The 15,702-nt window shown below is 46.1% G+C and overlaps 2 protein-coding genes across 22 annotated transcripts in view; both read right to left on the bottom strand.

The window, feature by feature from the left end:
• Window positions 1–9,115: 9,115 nt before the first annotated feature.
• On the bottom strand, window positions 9,116–14,267 carry LOC105186081 (uncharacterized). 2 transcript variants are annotated; one of them, XM_011146054.3, is made up of 4 exons: window positions 13,556–14,267; window positions 12,703–13,027; window positions 9,638–10,280; window positions 9,116–9,349 (listed from the first exon to the last, which is right to left on the bottom strand). In XM_011146054.3, the coding sequence occupies exons 1-3, from the start codon at window positions 13,626–13,628 to the stop codon at window positions 9,638–9,640; spliced, it is 1,041 nt and encodes a 346-aa protein (XP_011144356.1). In that variant the 5' UTR covers window positions 13,629–14,267; the 3' UTR covers window positions 9,116–9,349. The 2 variants fall into 2 exon arrangements, with proteins under 2 accessions (XP_011144356.1, XP_019698333.1); XM_019842774.1 differs by having other exon boundaries at window positions 12,703–13,092; window positions 13,556–13,577.
• A 185-nt stretch (window positions 14,268–14,452) lies between these two features.
• ERR (estrogen-related receptor) overlaps window positions 14,453–15,702 on the bottom strand; it is a 24,708-nt gene continuing 23,458 nt past the window's right edge. For 19 of the 20 annotated variants that reach the window (XM_025300579.1, XM_025300580.1, XM_025300581.1 and 16 more), the window contains one exon: window positions 14,453–15,702. This exon is cut by the window's right edge. The gene's annotated coding sequence lies outside the window, so the exon portion shown is untranslated. The other variant, XM_025300582.1, reaches the window with a different exon arrangement.

Genomic DNA, 15,702 nt, shown 5'->3' with positions numbered 1-15,702 from the left:
TCCGGTAATTCGTATTCGATGTAATTTAAAGGCTCAAGGAAGAAGGCTCCGATCTTCACTGAAGTGCCTTGCTTAATATTGACCGCGATACGGTAATAAAATTATTATTCAATTAATGCGCAAGGGTCATTCGACAACGATTTAATCGGGGATCTCACAACGGTGCCGGTTTAATACATAGATGATTAAAAAAACACGATAAGATTATGTAGATTGAAGCGGCTCGCCCGGAAAGTCAACACCGAGAAACAGCGAGGGGAGTGGATTTAGGGGCGGGAAAGCTATATATAGCTAAACAGATAACGAGTAAAGACGCACGCCCCATATTAACCCATATAAAACGGTCCCTACGGTATAATCAATTATAGTCAATCCGTAGATAAGACTAGATAAGAATGGGATAAGCAAACAACGCGCAGGGGGAGTTAACTCAAGCAGGAATAATGGGAGATTCTGTGGAACGAAAACGGTGTCACGCCCGCGTCGCCGTTTTTGTTCACAGCCTCATCAATTCGTATTTTTATACTTGAAACGTTCGGACAATCAACGCGCGTATATTCGCTGATTGCAGAGCGGCACGAATAATTCTCGCAAAACGAACGCTTTCCGTCCCCGACAGCCGTACTTGTCCGCGACTTTTTCCGGGGTCTCCGCGAAAGCGCGAGCGCGCATTATGCACGACTGCAATAGTGAACAGGATTGAAACGAGGGTAAAACGCGATTGAGATGGCTCCCCGGAGAACGGTCAGCGGTTCCGACGATCTCGGTCGCTAGTTGGTCCCCGGGGTAAGCCTAAGTATCCCCGAATCATAGCGACCGAAGCCATTCGCCTTGTACCTGCCGCCGAATCTTGAATCTCCATCCACCTCTTTGGCCGAACGGGCGGCCACGAATCACAGCGAGAGACAGGGTATCGTAAAATGTCGTGTCACGGGTACATCAAGGTTCATCGGGAAAAATCCCCAGAAGCATTTCTTGTAAGTATATTCAACATACAGGTCGATATGACGAGTTGCCTATTCGAACGATAATACAGAGGTTGCCGAAAAAGTCACCGTTGATAACGATATTTGCAGTGCTCCCAGTTATAACAAGTGCAGCTAACCTTGCACCGTGATGACAGTTTATCGACAGGAGTCGAGCCTCATTGAATTAAAAAAGATATTTAAAAAAGTGAAACTGAGAAATAAATATCACGGAATTAAGCAGAATAAATAAGAGTAATAGTTAACCCCTTTACCTGCAATATAGTGTGAAACTCGTGGTAAGGAAAACATTTTCGGGCCAAACATAAGAAACACGAGTCAGACTTGTGGTATGTATAGCGGGCTAAATATAAGAGGAACGGCTAAGATTCGTCGTATATTTTGCGAGCCAAATATAAGAAACACAAGTGAGAATTGTGGTTCAATTTTTACGTGTTTTGGTCGATGTTCTGCGATTTGTGTTTTGCGACTTGCGATTTATGTAGGCTGGGCATTACAGATTTACAACTTTATCACTGACTTTGGCATGCGCTGTCGCGACTTAAATTATAATGCAAGGGATTAAAGAGATATTTTCGGATTTCGCATCAGTTTATCCTGTGTTTCTAATCGATTCATACTTTTGCAGAAGCGATCTTTTATAGAAACATGGATGAAATACAGTATATAAGACTTTTAAATATTTCTATATCGTTCTTTCTAGTCTCCAATTTCTATCGAACTTTTCAATGTAAGAAAACAATTAAGAAATTATGCGAAACCAGAAAATATGTTGTATTATTTACCTCTTTAACTATTACTCTTATTTCTGCTTTCTTATTCTGCTTAATTCCATAATATTTATTTCTCAGTTTCACTTTTTTAAACATCTTTTCTAATTCAATGAGGCTCCGCTCCTGTCGATAAACAGTCGATAAACTGTCAACGATCACAGTTGCAAAGTTAGTTGCACTTGTCATGACTGGGGGCACTGCAGATATCATTATCAACAAAATCAACGAGTGACTTTCTCAGCAACCTCTGCATTATCGCCCGAATAGGGATAAGCAACTCGTCATACTGACTTGTATGTTGATGTTACACCCTGTATTCGTTAAGTTTTTTCGAGGAAAATCTCGCTCAGAAAACGAGGAAACGAGAAAATGCACATGAAGCGACAATGAAGATACTGCCACACACAGCAAAGGGTGAACGTCTAATTCAAGCTTTGAGTGAATTCTTAATCCATACGAGTGAATGTTTCAACCGATTAGCGTAGACGGTGTCTCCGCGACGGTGGGGTGTATTGCAGATTCATACAAATCGATTTTGCATAATTCTCTTCTTCCAATGGAATTGCGCTTGAAGAAATTCAGAGAGCAAGGTCGCGCGAGTACCGACCAGTGTTTGCGTGAAAAATATATGAACAAGGGAAAATGTGAAAGGAAAGCAACGGCAAGTGAGAGATTGTCAAGCTGACGAGCGCGAATGCGCGACCGGCTAACTGCCGGTCGGCGCGAGAGAGGAAGAGGAAAAAAGTGGCGCGATTTAAAAACTTTGTAATGCAGTGCGCTTGACAGCGCGCGCGGAATCGCGATATGTCGCTTTAATTGCGATAAAAGTAATCTCAACGAGGCGCGCTGGCGCGCTTTATTCGCAAACTTTACGGACATATAATCAGGCGCATACCTTCTTAATTCGGAGTAATTGTAATTTTTATCGTTTTTCAAACGCATCGCGGCGGTAGCGGTGCCGCTCATTTTAATTTTCCCCGGCAGCATCGCGATCACGTTCGCAGACGTAATTGCAAAATGCATCTACAAGTTTATAAACTGAAACTGTTCGGTAGCAATATACGGCGCTTCCGCCATCGTGATTATTAATACGAGGCAGAATCCGCCGCTTAACCAAGCGTGATAGTCACATGAGACTCAATCATTTATGATCGCCCAGATATAATTACTCGCTGATATTTCCGGCTCGAATGTTTTCGGCTCGAATATAATTACCAATATTTTCAATACTCACCGACAGCCGAGACGAATGCAGGACAGAGTGAGTCCAACGTGGCTCGCCGAGTGGCTGGCCGGAGATCCTCTCTGCGTTTTGCGTTTGTCGCGATTCCAACCCTCGTAGTCGTGTGAGACATGTCCAGCTCGGCGAAGCGCGTCGCCCGGAACTCATAAAAACACCGGGAGATCTTTATGCTTCCGGCATAAAGGACGCATATCGGACGCGAATCCAGTCAGAGTTTTCTTCCAACTATAAGAACATACAAGAAACGTAAGGTAAGGATGTGCAAGGAAGAAAGACATATATAAGAAGAGCGATAAGGAAGAAGGAGGAACGAGCAGGGCGGGAAAGAAAGGGGGAAGAAGGGAGGAGTTGGGTGGAAGGGTGACTGGGTGGCGAGCGTGGTGGTAACCACCGGGGTGTAATACGTGCGTGCAAACCAACCCCTACTCACGCCTCGATACGCGCCGTGATAGGCGTTTCGTAGGTAGTCGCACGGCTGGCTCGAAAAGGGAGGTTCCAGCAATGCCGTGGACTATAATTCTGCATTATCGGTGAGTTCACGGGCCAACGCATCTCTGCCCGGCTCGGGAAAGGGGGTGGAACGACGGCGTCGCGTCGGTTCTCCTCCGCTAACCCTTTCTACCGTCGCTCGTCCGCTCGCCGCTTTCTCGACAGCTGCGTGCAGACAGCGCGCTGCCGGTTTCGATCCGAACGATCCAAACAGCGCGGGCAGACTTTTCGTCTGCGGAGCGACCGCGCTCCACTTCGCGAAACCACCACTTCTCGCAGACTCGCGACGCGCTGACCGGAAGACGCGGCGGCGTCCGAGTATCTGCGCGGTGTATCTGCCGACGACAGACAGAGCACACGCGTTATTGCGATATCGATCAGTCCGTCCGACAATCAGTAACGTGCGTATACAAGTAATATCTCCTTCTCTCGCACTGCGACGTCGTAGGAGATATGTTTCCGCTCGGTTCTCCTCTCGATTCATCCTCACGTTTGAAAGACAATCTCGGTGACGGTTCCAATCCCGACGATGTCCCGGATTTCGAGAGCTCCCTTCGAATTCCTTCTTCACGGCACTCCCGCGCCTGAAGAGCTCCCTCGGGTGAGTCCCGACGCGGCTCATTCCGCGCGTTAACCGCGAAGCACGGCCGCGAATCAGCAATTTCTGGATATCGTCCTAAGTAGAAAAACACATCGACCGAAGAATGACGCGACCAACGGGGGGAGGGATGGGTGGGGAAGGAGGAGAGGACGTGGTGGCGCGCGCGGCTCCGGTTAGGAATGATTTAAGGGTTGTTATCGGAGCGAGCGGAGCTGCGGGTCGGGCCGTCCACGTCAGCGGGAACGTTCGTATCAATTCGAGCCATCCCCTGAACCAGCCTTAACTTCACCACCCTCCCGGACGCTCCCTCGGTCCTGGTTCAGCCTCCCCCGTTCTCCCGGCCCTCTCTCGCATCCCGTTCCAGCCTTCCCCGAGACCAGCGGCAGAGGCATTAGCCGGCGTAGCCGGTAGTAGCCGGGGCCGAACGGCCGAGAGATCGTCCATTCCACTGCCTCCTCGTCGGCCTGCAGCGGATCTATTAGATCGACGCGGAGGCTGCGGCTACGCGTTAACGCCCGCGCGCGCTCGATGTATCGTCTATCTGGTTAGGTTCACGCGCGAGTGCCTCGAGGGGCAATGGCGGGTGATGAATTGGTGATTAAGATGAGCCGAGGCCCCCGCGATCGACGCCGTTAAGCTCTCTCCCTCTCTCCCTCGAACGAGCTGTATGATTCCGATCGATCGATCGCGAAACGCGTGGACGAAGTGTCAGCCGCGATCGAGCGAGTCGCGTCGGTATCGCGACTGACAGGGTGTTTGACAGACGAGGGGGTTGTCGCGATCAAGAGGGTAGGCTGAGACGAGTTGAGGCAGCCCGCGAGGTGGCTTCTCGGCAAAGTACGAAGGGTACATCTCTCAGGTGATGGAGAAGTGACGCGATCGAAGCCGCGAATCGCTCGGGAGTTCTTCTGACGTAATGAATAATTCCCGACGTATCCCCAAGGTCAAGATAATCCCTGGACCGTAAAGTTTTTATAGATAATTACAGCTCCGTGACTGTGGCACTCCGCGAGTTATGAGATACTTGGCCGGAGGCTGCTTTACGCTCGACGTCGACGTACGCGCGAATGTTTCCGCGAACGCGACCGTTACCGGCCAAATGAACGCCGTTACCATCGCAACGATACGCTTCCGCAACAGCGACAACGGACATTCGCGCGGCCCTGGTTGCCGCGGGCGGGGCTGCGAAACTCCCGTGGAGGACGTCGGACGTCGTCGTTGCATCGCCGAGCAATCGGGCGGATCGGGGGCGAGCGACGATCTCGTCTCGTCTCGCCTCGCCTCGCCTCGCTTCGCCTCGCGCGGCACGAACTTTCGAAAACTGGAACTGCCGAAAATTGAAACGGTCGTATCGCTAAGATTGTACCCGTGGCTCGCACGCTCGCTCGTCGCGCATGCCGCCGCGAAATTACGAAACGACGGTATCGCGTGCACTGTGCGCCGCTATATTCACCACCGCGGGACAACAACGTGGCGAAACTTTGGCCCGCCGGCAGCACCTGCCGGCATGCAAACGAGAACGACTCGGAGCATTTCGAATAGTTGAAGGTTACTAATGTCGAAGGCGGGAGATCGCACGAAGCCGCGGCGAGAGGAGGAGGTCTCATAGCGACCGCCGCGTCGCATTTATCGCACGAATGCTTTTATGTGACTGCGGAATCGTCCGACTCACTGAAGTAGCGTTGAATAAATTAATCCTCCGTCCTTGCGCCTCTTTCTCGTTATTCTGCTCCCTCGTTGTAGCTTACTTCCTCTTCGGGATGCCTTGCGGACTGCGTAGGAGGATATTCTTCGTTGAGTCGCGCGACGAGTCCAGCGAGCGGTTGAAGAAAATGGAATGGCCGACGCACGTCTGTTATCGAAGAAAAGTCCTGGGAGTCCTGCGAATGGAAGTGATAATTTTGTGTTTGAGATACGAGATACTGAAAAGCGTTAGTTTCGGTCGGCTGGATTTCAGTGCGAGACTCGAGGGTCAGTTCTGGTTTGACATGAAAGAAACTATCAAAAATCGATGAAATACGACAATTGGTCTTACGCTCTACGCTTGCGCCGCTATTTTTCTGTACACGTGTGTGTGTATGTGTGTGTGTATTTAATATTTCCCTTTACGCGATTTTTTCCGTCTCGAAATCCAGTGCTGCCGGCGACAATCGCGGAACTTTGCGAGAGATCTGCGCCCGCGCGTCGCGCGGGATAAAATAACGAGATCGTAAGTATAACGGAACAACTGAAATATTACCCTCGCTTTTATTCAGCGACGGCAATCTCGTCGGTCTTTGTCGAACGCGATACGAGCCCGAGGCTAATTTCCATGCCGGCAAGCACGGAGTTATAAAGAGACGAGCGCGAGCGAGGGAAGTTGGGCGAAGCAGGGAAAATTACTATAATCAAGTCTATGACGAAGTAATAATTACCTACACATCGCACTGTCTTTAAGAGTCAAAGTACGAGACGGGACTGGAAGGGGATGGCTTCTCCAAACTCGAGGAGGAATCGCTTCGCTCGCTCGCTCGCTCGATGTTGCCCTTAACCTCAACAGCCTGCTGTTGCTGGTCAGATGTCTCACTCGCAATTTCGCCGACACTTCCGTGGTCGACAAGATTCGAAGCGAAACTGTCGAAAACAGAAGTGAAATACGCGACATTGTTAGCGAATGCAACATTCGATCATTATCGAAGACAGAATTGTCCAATATACCTTGCATCCTCACTCACCTTGACTTTTGCAATGTCTTCCGGTCGAGAAAAATTATAATTACCGTACGAGCAGAAGAACCGACGAGGAACGATAGATCCTTCCGAGGGAAGAAGTTGGCTTTAGAGGTTAAGTCGACTCCGACCGAGGCGAACGCGATCTTGCCGAGAATTTTCCGACATCCCTAAGTAATATCCAATTCGACATCGCGCGCATACCCGCGAGGGCCGCCTATTGAATTTATTATGATGCATTTATGCAGATTGATATTAATATTACAGAAGTCGCAGGCAGAGCGAACTAGTGTGTTCGCGCTCGCGGTCGCACTCGCGCATGCGCAGTGGCGACGCGGGGAGGTGCGCGCGCGATCCCGAACGTTGATTCCGTGGGAATCCTGCGATTGAATTCGAAATCATGATTAGTCTGTCCCTCCGGCTCGCTTTTCTCCGAGTCTTCTTGCTCAGCGCACGCCGGTGAACACATGCCCGGTGAATAAGAAAAGTCCCGGAACTCGGTTATTTCCCTATCGTTCCCGTCTGATCCACGCTTGGCTGGCTGAAGTAATGTGTTTCGTCAATTACTTTCTCGTCCGCTCGCGCGTTCGAGTCTCCATTACATTTATTACGCCTCGTAATTCCGCTCGTTCCCTTCCCCCCTCTCTCTCTCTCTCTCTCTCTCTCTCATTCTCTCGCGAAAACGATCAGGATTGATTCGGAAAGACGGGACTCTCCCGACCCCTCGATGACTTCTCGACGGCACGTTGCTGAAAGATATCCGCATAATCGCCGAGGTGATCGATTGTCGGGTAAATTGAGAGGGAGAACTCCGTGATCCGAAATCGCGTTAATGTATAATTCAGTATCGACCACGGCACGGTAATTAAACAGCTCGGTAATCACTTTTCGCGTCATTTTTCAGCTTCATCATTTTTCTTCTCAAGCTTTTTGTCCTTTCGCGTTCAGCATCGAATAGAATAGATACGTTCTCCCTGCCCGATCTCCCGGTTGAAACATATTTGTACACATACTTTTTCCATAACATCGTGAAATATTCATTCGGAGTTCCGACGGGCAGTATTCGCTTTTAATATTTTATAGGAATGCACCGTTATTAAATATACATTCGAGTGCACTTTGAAGCTCCCTGACGTCGTTCGCACGACTGACGCGTCGCTTTCCACCTGCCGCCGCGATTATCGGCTTGATTCCCGGCACTTTCACGTATAGTCGATACAAACAGTCGAGGGGGCAGCAGAGTAGGAGACGAGCGGAAGCGACGTTGGAAAAACGCCATTGAAATTCCCGATAACGTTTTGCGGGCGAAACGTTTTTATTACGCTTTATTAGGCGCGCACCGTGTAAAAGCAACATTTTCGTAATTCGTTTGCGAAACACGCGTGCCGCTGTTTCCGGTAATTGGCGCGCGCACTTCGACCGGTAATCACGACGGGAAAATCCGCTTTTATTAAACTCGAGTCGCCATAACTCAGTCTGCCCGCCGTACGCGCGATACAATTGTTGCGCGGTGCGCGAGCGGCCGAATATAATGCCGGTATCCCGCGGCATCGGCGTATAAATTTCGATCCTTATGGGGCCGCGAATTCTTCATATATTTCAGCGAACGCGCGCGCGCGCGCGGCTCCGGCAGGTAGACGATATTTCGTGCATCGAAAATAGATATATTGAAACATCGTGGCGCGATCATACGTGCCGCTATTGATTGAACGTGTTCCAAGCTGCCACGAGCGGCTGCCTCGGTCGGCAACGTTTGCCGCGAACAACAGGTACGAAACATTAAAAAACGCAAAGACGTAAAGATGGAGGCGGCGGGATAAATCGTGCGCGACCGCTGTGAAAATATATCGTACGCGTACGAACGACGGCAGTAGTCATAAAACACTGACAACCCCCCCTCCCCCACCCCCGCGATTAAACGTGTTGCAGAATAATATAAATATACACGATAAATCGTATATAATTTGCGGTGTGATGAAAAAGAGAAAGAAAGAAAATCGACCGCGAGTCGAGTACGTGCCCCTCTCTCCCTCTCACTGTTGGCTCGTCGTCGAGATTCGATACTAAAATGAATTCTGCTCTAAAAGAATCGTGCGTCGTATAATGCAATTAAATCAACATATTGTTTCAATAGAAACGAACGGAGGCAAGAGAGGGAAGAGCGGAAAGACTCGTTGCGAATTTACCGGTTCGCAGAAAATTCGACGAGCGTGGAAGAGAGAGAGAGAGAGAGAGAGAGAGAGAGAGAGCTGTCGGAAACCGTTCGACGCGCGCGAATATCGGAGGAAAGAATATCGAAGGGTGGAATAAAGAAGTATCGAAAAACCAATTTTATTGAGATTTGCTGCGAAAAAGATGTGCGTGCGTCGTCCGCTATTGGCGCGGCAACGTCTGGCCCGCCGAATGATGGAACATCGCGGGGAAGCGTAATGCGGAATGCGAAAAAAATGGTGAGTATTGCATCTTTTCAGCGATAATACCGAGGGTCGTCTCGTCACCTTTTCCCTGCACGCTCGATCGCGATATCACTTTTATTGCCCACGTATCTCCTGAAAATGCACAGGGAAGCGTGAATAAAATTGTCTCTTAAAAATTTCATCGCGCCCATCGCTCGAAACAATCTGGGGTATGAAGAAGAAAGGGGAGAAACGGAAGGTCGGAGAGGACAATTGAACGCTGTTGCGCGCTGTTGAAATTAAATAACGACAATTAAACACGGCGATATCAGAGCGAGAGGAAAGAAAGAGGAAAAAACGGTTCGGACGGAAAAACACGTTTCCACGATTGTTTCGAACGGCGTCATGATTGCGCACAGGCAGGACGCGACGTACACTCACCTAGCGACTTTTTGATTTCTCTTTATTTTTGTCAGGTGTCGCAAAATTGACCGTGGCTCTCGTACGGCCGTCGCTGTTCAAGCCCACGCGTCTCCACGATTTCCAGGTATTCGTTTTGAATCCATTTAATTCGCGCACTCGATAAAGTGGCGCATTAGCGGAGATGTTTAACGACGCTTCCGTAGGAAAGTGCGCGTACCTCCAAAGATCGTTTACCACCGGCGATACCTTCGCCGGGACGTCGGCATTTTTCGCGCGCCCGTTGATTTCATTACGCCGCCGGGCCGCACGCTCGTCGTACTTTTTGCCCTTCAAGCGCTCGAACACGACGTCGCCGTGGCTCGTTCGATTCGGACGATTCCGCGACAGGACGTCCTTCAGGGACTGCCTCAGGCAATTATCGAGAGTCCTGGAAGCGGCGTTCCCCGCGACCGCGGTGGCGGCAGTTTTGAGGGTACCTACGGGATGATATCGCGCGTTTACCGCGCCGAGATCAATCGGCGACGTGACGTTCGGAATTCTTATCTCGATCGGAACGAAACTTATCCTCGTCGTTGCATTGAGCTCCCTCGAGCTCGAAGGAACCACTTTTGCCGTGGTGACTTCGACCTTTGTGGTCGTCATTTCTTTTTCCTGAGATTGCCTAAAATTAATACAGCCGATTAGTCAATGTATATAGGGGAGAAGGGGAACACTTGGGACAGTTTTGATATTTTGTTTCCTGCAACGTGGGTTTTTCAAAATTTTTTAACAACGACGATTAAGATTGATTTGTTGTTCTATTGAAAAATATAGTGCAAAGTTTGAATAAACTGTCTTGATAATTAAGAATGTTATTGGAAGAAACGATGAAGAAGAAAATTTGTCCCAATTCTCCCCTTTACCAAGGAGAGGTGGGACAAATGGTTGGGAGGGAGAATTGGGACAACAGTAACTATATTTTGATCATTAATATATTAGCATATATTAGTTTAATTATATATAACACGTATAGAAATAATTTATACGTGGATAAATATATATTATTATTAATAAAACAAACTATTATCGTTGCCCGAATAAAACCGAATAAAACAAAAAATAAAATTTAACAACCTGGTGGTCTTAAACAACCTATCCCTAAGAAAGTTCTAAATAAAATAAAACAGTTTTTAGAACAAACAATAAAATTGAAATTATAGTTCTATAAACATAAAAAACAATTAAGCAAATTAGGCAATTTAGCAAAGTTTTAAAAACATAAAAGACAATTTTTCCTCATGCACTTGCTTGCTTCATACGCTTACTTTTCTTAGCAGCACAAACTTCTAATTCGGAAATAATTTGATTTTTAATAGAAGAGTGTTAAAATTCTTGTTTTAGCTGATTTTTGACCTTTGGTCGTTTGTTTGCGTGATGCTGCTTCAGCCAACGGACGAACTGGGAAACAATGTTTTCTTTTTCGATTGGTTCTATGCGTGATGTAGATGGAGCCGAATAATTTCATCATGATTGATTTTCACCTAAGACAAAGATGTCTCACGAGATAAAGTGACTGGTACAACAGGTGTATCTGTTGTGACTAAATTAGGATTATGTTTATTCGTAACAACTGTCATTAAATAATCTTCTTCAGAGGAAATATAAGAATTAAAAGGAAAAATTCCCGTTTGTTTAAAAGCATTTCGAATGTTAAGCGGGGTGAATGCTTTAATCATAGCTGCTGATGATAAAGACTTTTTTAAGAGATAATTGGGATGTCCCAATTCTCCCTCAATGCAATGTCCCATCTCTCCCTTATTGATTTCTTTTAATTAAAACAGCTGTCAAAATTTTTAAGTTAAACATTGGGATTAGGGCATACTTGTATGGTAAAGGTTAACAACTATATATTAGACTATATTGAATAAGTTCTTGTAAAATGTAACTAACAAAAAGAAATATCACATACATTAAAAGAGAAAATATTTGCTTTTGATAGTCAAAAATGATTTAATATTTTTCCTGTTTTAAAACTGTATTTCTTATAACCTTGGTAATAAACTTTTTATAAATGTCATGTAGAGACACATCAGTTGTATTTTACTCCAATATGCATTATCAACTGTTAAGAAGAAAATATTAGATATTCTTCCAACTCTCCCTCACTTTCCCTACAAATGCAGTCCCATTTTTGCCGCAATGAAAGCCTTTGCGAGAAAATGTATATAAGTATATAATGTATATAAATGTATAAATGTATATAATAAGATTGAGAAAAAAGATATCACGTCGACTTTCAGATTCGATTTGCTCGGCGAGAGCGAAACTTCATGTCAAAAATATATTTCAAATTTTCATTCGTACAGAAGATCACTTGTTTCCTGTCGCGTCGTGTTTATACATATAATGCGCGAACACACTCTTTCTTCGATGGCCGAGTGAAAATTCGCTCGAGCAAACGTCCAAAAACGATTGGCGACTTCTTTGAGGACAAACTACGTAATCTGTAAATTGGTGTCGTAAAACGTACCGACGAGGTATAATGCGACAGCGACTGTGCACGTCGCGACAGTCGTAAAACTCACGCATAGGTTCGGTCGCGAAGGTAGCGATTCGATAAATTCATCATCCGAGACTTCTCCGCCGCTCCTCCTCCAGTTTAAATCCCAACTTAAATAGACGGCGAGAAGCGTATAGCGGACTAAGTTCGAGCGAGTTTGATTACAAGAGAACGTGTCTCCGACGTGCACTTATCGTCGGTAAATAAGCTGATGCTGAATTGTTAAAGCTCATCGAAGAATCTCCCGTTATTCGCGCACTTACGAGACTCGTGTCGCAGGTGTTTATGCAACGTATGTTATTTCTACTTGTCGCAGATATGTAATTATCGGGGGCAACAGGGAGTGCGTCATTGTATCTGGAGGTAAATCATTTTTGCACGCTGCAATGTTTCCAACAGCGTCCACTTGTCCGACAATTTACGATGTCTATTACAATGAAGTTGAGATTTGGTTCCCATATTTTCCACACAATTTCTGAAGTGTTCGTAAAAGGAAAAAAGGAAAAAAGCAGATCACCTGAGACTTCTGTGTCTTCTTACTTACTGTAGGATCTGCGCGCCGGACTTGACCACATCGAAAGATTCCTCCATCTGGTAATAAGCGATTATCAAAACTCGCATTATTCGGATTAGTTTACGTTTGATGATCGAGCCGTCCGGTTGGGCTTCCTGAAGCAGCATAAGCCTAGACCAGTCGGACTTCAACGCGCCGAAAGGCAGAGCAGAAATCGGACACTTGAATCCAGCAGCCATCATTTTTACAGTGGGCACATCCGTGAGATTAATTTTGGACAAATGATCTTCGATCTCGTCAATATCGAGACTGACCACTTCTAAACAGCGATCCGGTAAGCTATCGATGCATTTTACTGCAAAAGAACGCATCGAACGAGCTTCTTCCCTCAAACTGTTCTCGAGCCGGCGTTCTCCAGAACTGGAGATTGCAAAATTAATTGAAAGCGTTATTTATATCTGCGTTCCCGTATCGCTGACGTTATTACTATCTAATCGTCGCCATCTCTGAATTATTACACTTCTATGTTGCAATATCTCGGTCGTTAACATTTTCAACAAAAAAACACTCGTTAAATTTGTTAATTCCGCTATGACTTATATACGCAAACTCGCAATTAAAAATTCACGAATTAAAGCACTTTAGTTGTTGGCTCGACGAATCGATTCTAACGTACCAATTACCGTCGTTACAAAATTGACAATATACGTCATCATATATTTCGTCTCCAAATTGAAATGCGCGAACGCGACATACGTGCCATCTTTTCCAAGAGCGGACATGTATTAATCAGCGAGTTGCGAGAACGATAATAAAAAAAAAAAGCTTTCCTTTTACGCTTCCTGTGCACGCGAGTGTAAAATGCGATTCCTGTAGCACTTACTGCTGAGAACGATCGTCGCGCAGGAAAGTAGAAAAACACAAAACGGCAAGTGGAACGACACTTCACGCGACATGGTTTCCGCGCGAGGACTAACGTCGTCGCATAACTGAGCGACAAACCAAATGTGTATTCCATTTCGTCTTGATCGGCACTTTTTTCAGGCGCGGCATGTCGGCAAATCGTTAGTTACTCACGTCGCATGTGAAACGTCGCATGTGCAAGGCAATTCGCGCTTCTCTCGTAAAGGGAGAGCCGCACTTGATGCCGCGTAAGATTGCAACGCGATACACGGCCTGTCGGAATGCACCGGCGCATTTCTGACATTGGCGCGGAGAAAAACAAGTCGCAGCTCAAACAAATGCTTGAAAAGATAAAAGAATTCCGTTACTCAAACGTTCTGTTGCGACGAAACTCGTCAAATTCGGCGCAGCTCTACGCTCGTCGCGAATATAATATAATAACACGAAGACGCGTATTTCTTGCTCGAATCCGAGACGAGAATTTCATTCGAGAATTAAACTTCCGTTTACGCATCTGGAATTAAAATAACGACAAAATAAATGATGACGCTCGATGTTGAACGAAAGACAACACATTTTTGTCATATCTGTCACACTCCGAAGCTTAATTTGCGCACAAAGATCTGTGTGTATATAATTATCAGGACACTGCAAAATCGTGTTAAATTTATCGTAACACACTGCTAACGTTCCGTCTACCTTGTGACAACACTTCGCAATAACACAGTCTGACGTTCGTAACACTTTTACGACAAATGTCGATATTTTCACGCGCATCGCTTCCCTCTCTCGCATCCTCTCTCTCTCTCTCTCTCTCTCCCAAGAAATTTTGTCGCAAGTTTATGGATAATTAAAGGATCAATAAACGAAGACGCTATTACCGAGGTAGTTCCATACAGCGTATCTTTTGTTGTTTTATTTTCTGTATCTCGTTGTAGGTATCGCCATCTCAATTGACACACACATACACACACATACACACATACACGCTCGCTCGCACGCACGCACGTACGTTCATCTCTTTATTCTTTCTTTCACTCCCTTTCACCCATTCACTCACACGCTCGTTCTCTTTCTCTCATACGGATTATTGTAATTACGCACATCACGATGTTCCACGATGCGCCGATCCACGATGCGACGTCGACGCTGACTAATTCTCTCTGGCTCTTCGGCATCATTTTCGGAAATGGGTATACACCGAACTACGCACCGCCCCCTTTTCTTAGTACGCGTACATATAAAAATTATGTATAGAATCTACCATATTATAATTACAAAGTAGCTACGTACATATTTATAATCGGCGGCGTAGAAGCAGCGTCTCTCTTTTCCTCGTTCACGGGCGCGACTTGTTACACCGACGGACTTGAGACAAAAGCGACGATTCATGAGACACGAAACTAAAACAGAGACGACTCGGTGACATTTTGGCTGATTCACGTTATACAATCATCTAAAGAATCTGAGATATCACGGCGTGATCGCGCGTTCTGCATGAGAGTGCATTTCCTGAATTGCCAGAATACTACCTCGAGATTACTATCTCGAAATCACAACTTGTTTCTCACGCCATTTCGTGTAAACTTACAACCATTCTTTTCAATGTGGATACGTTTCCTCCCATGTCTACGAAAAGTCAAAAAAGCAATAACAAAGACTCGTCGCGTCACTCAACCACTTGTTAACCGATGTTAAACAATCGGATGTTAATCAATCTGTATTCTCTTTCTCGATATTACAGAAAGAGAAAAGAAAGAAAAATAGTCACATCGAGATTAGAAACAAATGTTCAGTCGTTCACAAAGAGATCTTCGCCGTGTCTCGAGTGAATTTTTATACATTTTTTTCTCTTTTCTCCTTACGAAATAATAAATTACACACGCAGCTCTTCCGCCATCGTCCGTATGCAGGATCTCAACGAGATACAATAAATTTCCATCCCGATTAAGCGTCTCAGAAAAGAAAGAAATTCTAGTTAGGAAAATATGTCCGAGATTAATCCCGAGTACACGAGAAGAGACGTGACCTTCGCTAAATATGACGATTCTTAACTGACGTACACACCTTCTCTGGCGAAAGTAACAGACCGATAGAAATCCCGCTAGAGTATCGTTAACGTAACTA

The sequence above is a fragment of the Harpegnathos saltator genome, unplaced genomic scaffold (genome assembly GCF_003227715.2).
Source record: "Harpegnathos saltator strain DR-91 unplaced genomic scaffold, Hsal_v8.6 scaffold379, whole genome shotgun sequence".
NCBI classification, from domain to species: domain Eukaryota; kingdom Metazoa; phylum Arthropoda; class Insecta; order Hymenoptera; family Formicidae; genus Harpegnathos; species Harpegnathos saltator.
This window is presented reverse-complemented; position numbering and strand designations above follow the sequence as displayed.

Excerpts from the sequence above, each read along its gene's own strand:
- LOC105186081 (XM_011146054.3), bottom strand. The coding sequence starts at position 13,628 with ATGTCGCGTGAAGTGTCGTTCCACTTGCCGTTTTGTGTTTTTCTACTT. Across the intron at positions 13,028-13,555 it reads CGCGACGATCGTTCTCAGCA|TAAAATGCATCGATAGCTTA; the intron begins GTAAGTGCTACA and ends GTTCTTTTGCAG. Across the intron at positions 10,281-12,702 it reads TCCGGCGCGCAGATCCTACA|GCAATCTCAGGAAAAAGAAA; the intron begins GTAAGTAAGAAG and ends TATTAATTTTAG.